The sequence below is a fragment of the Perca flavescens genome, chromosome 23 (genome assembly GCF_004354835.1).
Source record: "Perca flavescens isolate YP-PL-M2 chromosome 23, PFLA_1.0, whole genome shotgun sequence".
NCBI classification, from domain to species: domain Eukaryota; kingdom Metazoa; phylum Chordata; class Actinopteri; order Perciformes; family Percidae; genus Perca; species Perca flavescens.
Window position 1 is genome coordinate 4,389,930 of NC_041353.1, and position 10,894 is coordinate 4,400,823.

The 10,894-nt window shown below is 39.5% G+C and overlaps 1 protein-coding gene across 1 annotated transcript; it reads right to left on the reverse strand.

The window, feature by feature from the left end:
- Window positions 1–6,297: 6,297 nt before the first annotated feature.
- On the reverse strand, window positions 6,298–10,677 carry LOC114550429 (nuclear factor 7, brain-like). The gene is made up of 2 exons (XM_028571210.1): window positions 10,610–10,677; window positions 6,298–8,026 (listed from the first exon to the last, which is right to left on the reverse strand). Exon 2 carries the CDS (start codon window positions 8,009–8,011, stop codon window positions 6,476–6,478), a length of 1,536 nt encoding a protein of 511 aa, XP_028427011.1. The 5' UTR covers window positions 8,012–8,026; window positions 10,610–10,677; the 3' UTR covers window positions 6,298–6,475.
- Between the last annotated feature and the right edge of the window lie 217 nt (window positions 10,678–10,894).

A 10,894-nucleotide genomic window follows, 5' to 3' on the forward strand; every position in this document is an offset into this window, starting at 1 on the left:
TTGGGGTGTTGTGACCATTAACCTAACCTGCTAATGGATCTGACTTTTATTAGAAATCAAATATTTAAAGTCCCTCATCTTGAAGTTTGAGACTCCTACAAGTGACCCATTCAGCACGTTTTAATAAATAAAGTTTAATGTTTGTATAGCGCTTACAATTAAAACATGGACTGTAAATATTAACAGTCTATGAGTACGTTTCAATAAAGTTTAATTTTTAGTAGCGCTTACAATTAAAACATAGATATTAACAGTCTGAGTTAAACGTACAATATGTAATTTTCTGCCGCTAGGGGTCTCTCAACCAAAACAATGGACGGTAAAACTGGACTTTTGATGACGTTGGGAAGTTGCGTGGAATTATGGGAGTTTTTAGTGTTAAGCACCTTCGCTGCCGGCAGAGCCTGTCTATGGAGAGCCTGTTCACTCCCTATCTCACTCCCTATTAGCCCCATTGTACCAACCCTGAATTTTCCCGAGAGTGGAAGTTCTCCCCTTATTAGACATTCTCTGCTGCCGGTTAGAATGCATCAGTTCACAGACGAGTTTACCCATTCAAGTTTATTCACGTTACGTTTATTCATGTTATTGTAATACAATAGCTGCAGTTTCCCAAACATAATTACGTTTTTCTTGATTAGATTTTTATTTGTAGCTGACCATTTAACTAATGAGCCAGCAAGCTAACAGTAGCCAGCAGCTAAAACACAAAATATTTCACATATCAATGTCACCTTTTGGATGGTTTCAACACCGGGGCGGACGGGGTTTGTTGTAACGCTAGCTAGCTACTAAACGAGGCTGAGAGACAGGTGTGGGTGGGGATTCTCAGGGAAATCTCCGCGATAGCGAGCCAGGACGGTCGATGCCTGTTGTGCAGCAGCAGAACATCTCCCAGCTGCCCGGAATGATCTCCCCTTCACTTTTCAGTAATCTTAATTCTTCGTTTTGGTGCTTAACCCCCACCTTTTGTCGGGTTAATTTAGCTAACGGCGTAAAGACAGCTAAACGCGAAGGGGGGAGAAATTCGGCAGGGAGGAGATTTTCGGCACATACACCGGTAGCGCTACGGAGATGTAGCTACCGCTATGGATGACCGCTGTTGTGTCTCGGTGCTGGGTTTGATATGGTCTGTTTCCCGACGTTTAATTAAACTGCCGTTAGCGTCGTAAGCACCAAGCTGACTGGGGGCTAACGGTAACTAGCTAGCTATATGTCCCGGGGCTGTTGTCAGCTGTCATCCCGACTGAGTCTCTCTGCGCCGGGGGAGTGAGGCAGACAGACTGGGGTGTGCTAGCTGGCTAAATTAGCATTAGATTAATTGTCTATCTATACAACTAACGTTAACGTTACTAGTGAAGTTATTCGTGGGTTAGCTCAGTCCTGTTAGCTGTGGTCGAAACAGTCATACTAAAAATAACTATTAGCGTGTTGAACGATGTTGTAACCTCATAATGTTACCAAAGAATTTCTAATAGTTACCCACAAAGCTTTAGCATCAACGTTAGCACATTGTAGTAACGTTAAGCTGGTATCGATATTGAACTTACAAAATAGATAAGGTCTCTGTTGTATTACTGTGATAAAAAGTGGGATGTAATTAATCACAAAATGATGCTGTATGGCAAAAAAAAAAAGCAGTATTACAGTTACAAGTATTTTTTTTCTGTGACATTGTATGATTTACAATTACTCCTGAACGTATCATCTTGGTGCCAGTGTTCGTACGGAAGTTAGAGTAACTGGAGGGTGAAAGGTTATATGACGCCACTGACGGGCGACTAAAGGAAACGTGCCGTGTCTGAAAATAAAATAATAGATTTCTCTGGGTTTGACATTTGGTGGAAACATTTGGGATAGTGTAAGAACACAACTCATAAAAATATATAACATAGGAATGGTTGTTTTTAGACATTTTAAAGCAGAAATGTTACAAATTGTACCTTTAAAACCAGTAAAAGGAATTAAAAAAAATAATTGTACTGAATTGCCAAGTGGCAGCATGAAAAAGACACTGTGGCAAAAACTTCATCAGAATAGTTTGAAAGTATTTATATTATTGCGCTTATTTATTCCATTGCATTCATTTACACAGTGTATTTAAAAAAAAGACACAGGTAATAGAAATCAAAGTGCATACATACATGCTATTTTAAGAAGAATAAAATAAGGTTAAGAAGACTGATAAAAGGCAAAATATCCAAATATAACATTACAAGGTATGTCTTTTTGCATTATTTTTTTGGGCTTTAAACACAAACAAATCATTATGGTTCTAGCTCCAGATCCTCTGGTGTTAACCCTGCAGGGATCCAAAGTTTTAACAGACAGAGATTCTTTAGCGAGACTAAACAGGACTAAAGAGTCTGTGATGGAGGGAAGCGGTCTTACTCTGACAGCAGGATCATTTAGAAGAAGAAAAACCAGCTGGATTCAGACAGGAGGCATCTGGGACACCAGGTTTGTTTTATGGTGATTTGGTGCCATCTGCTGCCGGCAGTTTCTAACTACAAGTACAACTTTAATTTTATCATTTTTTATCGATGGAAAGGCCTACTTTATATGCCAGAATGATCTTATTCATCACAGGTTCATAACAAAAGTCTACGTTTATTTCATTTATATAGCTAACAAGTTTGCACCAAAGTGCTTCACAAAGACAAAAACACGCAACACGCATAAAACGCACATACAGTATGTACATAAGTATAGTGGAAATACAACACAATTGAGAAAGTAGAAACAAATTGAGACACAAATAGAAACCCTTGATATTAGATAAACAGAAATATTGTGTGTGTGTGTGTGTATATATATATATATATATATATATATATATATATATATATATATATATATATATATATATATATATATATATATTATACACACATACACATGGATTCATAAAATAAAAGGAAAGAAAACCCAATAAAAATAAAAATGAAAGCCGAACAAGCAACAAGTATACATTTTTAGACAAATAAACAAGTAGTGGTCCTTGAAGAGGTTCCGGTGGTCTTTGAGTACAATGTATGGATACTAAAAAAGATTCTATGGTCCCTAAGAGGGTCCAGTCGTCCTATAGGATGTTGTTAGGGGCCCTTGAGGAGCTTGTAGGCATCATTAAAGGGGTTGTAGTGGTCCTTAAGTAGGCGACAGGAGTCCTTGAAGAGGTTGTAAGAAGTTGTGGGAGTCCTTGAGAAGGTTTTGGGGGTGATTGTGAATATTGTAGTGTTGAGATGGTTGTAGAAATATTTGAGATTGTAGCAGTCCTTGAGGGCATTTTCGTCAAAAATTAAGGGGCCTTGGATAAATTGTAGGGGTCCTTGAGGAGGTTGTAATCCTTGTGGTTTTATTTGTCCTCAGGTTTATTTTTGCCCCACAGTCACCTGGAGCTGGAACATTTTGAAAAACCAAACAAATGGCATTCGTGAGAAGGTTCAGGAGACGTTTCAAAAACGAAAACTTCAAAATTGAAATTGGCCAAAGTATTCACAGTCACAAAGTCACAGTTTGATGTCTGTTGTTGCAAATCTTGCTTGATCTTCTTTTTGTATTATATTAATTTACTGTCAAAACAGTGCACGCTCTATATCATTGAAAACAAATTGGGATATAAGTAAGAAGGAACAGTATATACAAGCAGCTCATTAGCTTATTCTTCTCTTTCATTCATATCAAAGATGAAATTAATTTTCTGGCATTTCCTCTGAGTGTCGGGTGTAGTTTTCTGCTTTTCTGCTTATGCTTGCATGAAAGTGCACCGACAGAACTGAAACAGTTTTTAATCCTCCTTCTTGGTAATAATGTCAGAGTAATTGTGGCTCGGGGGGCCCCGCTGGTTGATAGACAGCTCATTTAAACAGACACGGTCAAGGAGATGAGAGACAAGGTTCAGAAACAGGAAGTTAATGGAGCAGGAGGGATGAGCGACATGTACAACATCACTGATACGCTCGTCTCTCTCGGGGTAATTGAAACCTCATTTAGTAAAACACGATGATGGTGATTTATCTGTTATCTTCTATTATCTGTCTCTGAAACAAAAGATTATAGAACAAAACTTTAATTTACCTAAAAAACTAAATGAGAGCGAGAGAGAGACAAGTGAAATACATGGAGATTATCTGTCTCAGTTGGACTTTGAGAGGGTCCAGCGGTCCTTAAGGAGGTTTTATGACCATTAAAGGGATTTTAGGCATTTTAGGCCATTTTGGGAAATATGCTTATTTGCCTTTTTGCAGAGAGTTAAATGAGAGGATGGATACCACTCTAGGGTGACCATATTTCCCTTAGTGTTAATGCACACCCACATGCAAAATAGGCGTTTTCATCAGGATGAGGGACAATTATTTTAACGCTTAGCACACCTACTGAGCGTCAACATCATGAATGCAGCATTTTTGTTGCATCTCTTTAGAGAAAATGTACTTTCTTTTTCGGCTATAGCTCATCATTCCTACCTGTGATTGTGGGTGAAGGGTCAGTTGTGGTGCATAATGGGGGTGGGGGATGGGGCAATTTTTGTTGGGTCAGTCCCATCTGCTAGCGATGGGGGACCGAGGCTGAGAGAGCTACATGGAGCTACATGCAAAAGTATGCACCAAAGAAGCCACTTTGAAATGTTTGTTCTCATGAATACAAAAGTTGGATGACCCTCCCCTGTAGAATAAAAAAAAATTGGATGACCCTCCCCTCAGCAAAGAATAAAAAGACATGACCCTCCGGTGGTCCATTCCATAAATACCGAACGGTCCCATGAGCATAATGACAGGTCCTGTCAGAAAGAGTATGACGCTTGCCTACTCATAGGCTAACAACAGCTTACCAACGACACAAGTCAGGGTTGAATTCCTGCATTTAGTGCATTCTTTAAGTTTTTATATCGGGTTAGGTAATATTGAGTGGGACAGAACATAAAACACGTCTACGTAAATGCTAAAAACAAGTATAAAATTACGATTAATATTTCAATTGTGTTGAAACTGGGACATTTTGGTAGTGAATGTTAAAAACCAGAGCATTTTTGTCTTATATTGTATTTATACATATTATATTTTTATATAGTGTATATATTCTAAGATATTTATCGGGACTCGGGACACCCATCTTAAAACACATTATTGCATTATTATAATAGTTACTGTCTAGCAAACAACCAAAACACTGAAACCATAGAAATAAAATAAATAGAAGGGTCACTGTGTAATGGGAAAAATTACATTTAAGCATAATTCCTGTTTTTTAATGTTTTAGTTCTACTTTAATTCTCTCACAAATGCTGAAAGAGTCTATCTCGTTTTCCACATGTAGATTTTGATTCTAACTTTGTGAGACATCCAGTCTGGAACATAATGTGAGCATTGTGTGAAATGTGAGTTTTCCTGAACCGATAAAGGTACAAGGTCACCCTAAAACTATCTCGTGTTTTCCCATGCCAGTTAAGATGTAACTGGGGGGTGAAAGTCGCACAGAGAGGAGGAGGTGAGATGACTCCAAGATGTCTCTTGCATTTCTCTGATTGTCTTCATGTGTATCAGATTGCCTGTCAAAATTGTAGCGTCATAATAATCCAAGTGCGTGTGTGCTGTCACTCTGAAGATGCATAAAAGCCTAGTGTTCTGTTCACTCATTTGAGAAACTGACTCCACACTGGGCTGCGGCCTTTTGTGAAATCATGTTGCTCCTATATTTGCAAATATATATATGTTTTTAATAAAATACAAAAACCCAACTTGGTTTTATTCTCAGTCTGTCTTATTTGTTTCAATTTACTAAACTCTGAAAACTCCATCCCCCCTGCTGCAAAGGAAACTTCCACGACAATTGAACTGTTTGCCATGAAATGGACCAACAGATCCTGTTGCTCTGGACGGAGACCACTGAAGTATATTAGAAACACTTTTCCGGTGGCCATGTAGTAGGTTGGGGTGGTGGATGTGTCAAACAACACAGGACTTTACCCAGTAGACAGTGGTTTGTGTTCTGTTTGTGTCCTGTGGGTCACTTTAGCTACAAACCTTAGACTTGTTTACGTATATGTACTTATTTAAACCCTAATTAAGAGATTCTGTTGCCACGTAGTTTTATTTGAATACACAATGTTAAACATGCTTTTTTTTTACTTCAGTAAATACAATGCACTTTTGTAAGACTTAAGACATAATGTCGCCTATTCTTTTTTACAGTTAAAATACAATGAAAAAACACTTTCAAAAACTCAGCAACATTCTAGCATCAGGAGCAATCTAGCAACAGCTACATGTAGCAATCAATTAGTGACACCTTAACAACCATTGAAAACACCCTAGCAAACACATCTCAACAACTAACACCACATAATAGACTTTTATGTAGTTGCCTTCTATCTACAACAACCCAATGAGACTACTGTAACCACCTAACAACAGATGTAAGTGTAAAACATAGCAAGTTGTTGCAAAGGCAATGATTAATCTGACTTAATATGTAATTAATGGACAGGAGAGATAATCAGAGGGGATGAGTTTCTGCCATCTGTACTAGGAAAAGGACTGAAGAATGGGTAAAGTCTCTCGGTGAAGGAGCAGCCCGTAAAGGAGTAGATAAGCGCTGCATCATCTAAGTCATAAAAGGAGACCAGACCCTCCTCATAATCTACAAACACTCTCACCTTCTCAGGCTGACCATTCAAAGAGAGAGGGTCAGACCCTTCAACAAGTGCAAAGTACTGATCTCCATGTCTATGAAATAGAACCCAGATGCCATTTTCAGGGTCTAGTTGAACTTCTTTCCTGTTGAGGGATTCTTTGACCACTCCTAAAATCCAATCCGTCGTCCCTTTAACTTGAACATCATAGTAGAATCTTCCATAAGAGATACTCTGCTTTCCCAAGACAAAAGGTTCAAATTCAAATAGTTTTGAGTTGTCTGGGAGCTCCTCCCTCGCATCATCATAGTGTACTTGTTTCCCATCATCAGACAAGATAAGATATGGATGTGCTGTATCAGGATCCAGAGTCACATCTAGCGCATTCAGCTGGAGGCCTTTCAGCTCAGCTTCATGCAGCTTCTCCATCTCCTTTCGGATTATCTCTGTCAGCTGATCTACAGCTGTTACCAGAGCTGTCCTCAGGATTCCATCATTCAAAGCTGGATAAACCTCTGGCAAGTCTCTGGTGAGTGGAGCAGCATCCATGGATGGGAAGTTGTAGAGGAAATGGAGCTGGTCTTTTGGGTGTAAGAGCTGCTCCACCTTGGCCCACCTCCTCATTAGTGCAGAGATTTCCTGCTCCAGCTCTTGGGTGAAACCTTTGGCCTGTGTCTTAGTCGTTTTCTGCTTTGCGTCAATCATCCCGATGAGCTCTGCCTGGGATCTTTCCAAAGACCGTATCAAAGAAGTGAAGAGCTGAACACCAACAGCCATCTCTCTGTTGGCGGCTTCATTGCTAACCCATGCCCAGTGTTTAATCTCCTGATTTTTCAGTTGTCTCTCCAGGATCTTCTGCTCAATGTCAGCCTCTATTTTCAAAAGCTCCATCTTCTTTGTTTCATAGTTTTCTTTTAGAGGAACAATGTCATGACACATGCTGCTTGCTACATTCCCAAACCGCAGATGATTTTTCAGGCTGGACACTGTTTGATGAAGCTTTAGGTTCATTGTAAAGTAGATAATGATGACACATGCAAGGCCTGATGCTAACAACAAGCAGTACTTCAGGGCTGTCCGTTTAGTTTCAGTAGGAACTTCACAGGAAACGTCAACTTGTTGCTCTGAGCTGTTGCTGGCTGTCCTTCCAGCTGACTTTCTGAACTGAGCAGCCATCTCAGATATGAAAGTATTGACCCCAAGCTTACATTTTCTATTAACACACGTTTTACACATGGGACACTGGCGCTGGGAATTAAAATTTAAGTGCTCCGTGATGCAGATTTTGCAGAAGTTGTGTCCACATGGTAACGTGACTGGATCAATGAAGACATCCAGGCAGATGCAGCAGAGAAGCTGCTCCTCAGTCAGAGCCAACATGTGGATACCCTGCAGCTGAAAGTGTGACACAACAGGGGTCATTACAAAAATGTGTTTTTGCATTATTATAACGTCTCAAAATAATGTTTTTGTATCTTACAGCTAACATTGAATGTGTCAATTTGAAAATCCGTGATTTTGGTGACTCAAAATGGTTGTATCGAAAGAGACTATCACAGGCTTTAATTTGTGCCACTAGTCTGCAAAACATTTAACCAAGTGGAAATAAAAAGCATGAAATACTGAAGGCAGTGGACAAACCTCAGATAGCCTACTATCTTCACTAAACAAAAGTTTAAGACACATTTTGGCCACCTGCCAGCTTTCAAACCTACAATGGTGAGCATTTTAGTCTCTATATATTAGGGATGCACTGAACCCAGAGTTCGGTTCGGCAGAACTTTGGGCTTTTTGACGGAGTTCGGATACTGCCGAACGTTAGAATTTCTTTCGACCGAACCGAACCGAAGAGAAGTAACGAGAGGCGAAACTCGAGAAAAAGAGGCGAACGTTGTGTTGAGTTTCTGCTCTTGCCAAAGAGTATAGAAGTAACAAGAGGCGAAACTCAATAGAACGTTCCATTGCAAACAAACGCACCCATGACAGAGCTGCAGCTCCGCCATCTTGGACTGAACTATCTTGTTACTTCACTACTCTTTGTAGAGTTACGTGGTCAAAGTAATGACGTAGTTGGAGCTAGACACAATGCAGTAGCAACCTAGCAACGGCAGTAGGCTGTGAGAAAGTGAAAATGGAACTTGTGAGCAGAAAAAGTGTTGTTTGGCAGCACTTTCAGTCAAAAGAAGGCGATTCAAGTCCAGCTACATGTTCAAGTCCAGCTTCATGTTCAATCAGCTACATGGTCTCGTGGTGACGAGGACCCTAAACAATACACAAACAATACATAAGCTGTTAAGACATTTGCGTATGAAACATCCGAAAGAATACGAGTTGTGCATGAAGGAATCTCCAGACAGCAGCCAAAATGCAGCAACTTCAGGTACGGCAAAGGAAGGACAGTAACAGCTAAAAACTTGTGTTAACCAGACCGAGCCTCTCCCAGGCTGTCAGCGTTCTTTCTGGAAATAAGTCTTCCTACAGCGGGAGCGGAGCGACCGAACGGTGTTTCGGTTTAACTGGTTTTTGAATTAACTGGTGATAGAGTCAGATTTGGTGTAGGCGTGGCCTTTCAGGACCCATTCCCGACTAACCAGGAAATAAACATTCGTATAGCTTCGCCTCTATTTTACATTCATTTGTCAGTGTCTTGTGAAACTTGACGATAGAAACGAGTTGCTAAGCATTAATTCTGGTCCCGACAGACATTCATGCAAACACTAGCCGTTGTCGTTGCGAAATATCATCCATCGTCTTGTGAATTTACATTAGTAAACACTTCATTAAAACAACACTGTATCTAAAATGTTAGCAAACTGGGATATGATATATCCCATATGATTGTAGGAAAAATATATGTCTTAATGTAAGTAATTAGCTGGGGAAGTTTCATGTTAATCTGTTATTTATTTTGACCCTATCACATAATGTCATGCAAAATGTGTGGAAATTTGTAATCTTTAAAGGCTGTTTTCTCATACTAGTAGAGTCAGAAAACTCAACTGCAGTAGCACTTACATGTGTCCGTTAAGCATTATCCACACAAATACGACACATACTGTATGAAGGGAAAAAATAAATAATATGAAAAAATTGACGGACTAACATACACCATCTATACCACTACACTACACACCACTGTATGTGTTTGTGATTTCTATCTATATATTGGATATTTAGTCTAAATTACATATGACAGAAATATACGCCCATGTCAACTGGTGATATTACAATTTCACATGGGCAAATGCAAACCTAGAAACTGTAAAGTAGGTTCATCTTTGCCTCACATACCGAAAACTAACTGATGTACAACAAACTGGCATGACCCCACTTAACGCTTTATTCCGTTTTGGGGGTAAAAATGAAACGTCAGTCATGCGTCAACTGATTATAGTTGTGTTTAATTTATGTCTGTGTCGACCCAGAATCGCGCTTTTTGTCTAATGGTAGCCTATACACTATTGTTATGACCATATGGCCATTGAATGTTTTGTAGCAAAGTGCTGATCCTCGTTTTCTCTCGGGCGACTTATTGTTATTTCTCGGTTAAGTTATGAAGTGAGTTGCAGCAAAAGTCAAGTGATTTGAAGTGAAGAACATATGAAGCTTATTTTCTCAGTTTGACTTTTATTTATCCCACACATAATGTGTTGGCCTACTGCACCTCAAATGTAGTCAAAACAAAACCAGTTAAACCGGTTTAACTGGTTTTCCCACTTGTGTGCCAGGCATAATGTTGCCTATTCTTTTTTACAGTTAAAATACAATGAAAAATGCACTACTGTGGACATTGTTTACTTCATTAATGTGTTTACTGTGTTAAGAATGGGATTAGAGTTCGGTTCGGGGTTCGGCAGAATCTTAATCAGTGGGTTCGGTATTAGGCAGAACCCCAAAAATCTGGGTTCGGTGCATCCCTACTATATATACATTTTAGTACCACTTAACACACATCAACACATAAATAACTGTACTTACCTGTGTATGCTAAAGCCAGAGAGTGATCCGGCCTGCAGCTCTGCCGTCAGTCTGACTGCCGCACTGCTCTCCGGAGAGGAAAGTGAAACTCCAACTGAGGAACAGGTCTCAGCCAGTTATTTTCTAGAGGCGTAAACACACAATTGTAATGCTTAGTCAACAACTATAACGCTTTCTGTTGGCACTAAGTGGGCGAATGACAACATAGTAGAATTTATAAATGCAAATGCAATAAATGAACCCTCCGGTTATGTTGGCATCTATCATGTTATATGTCAAATTGAC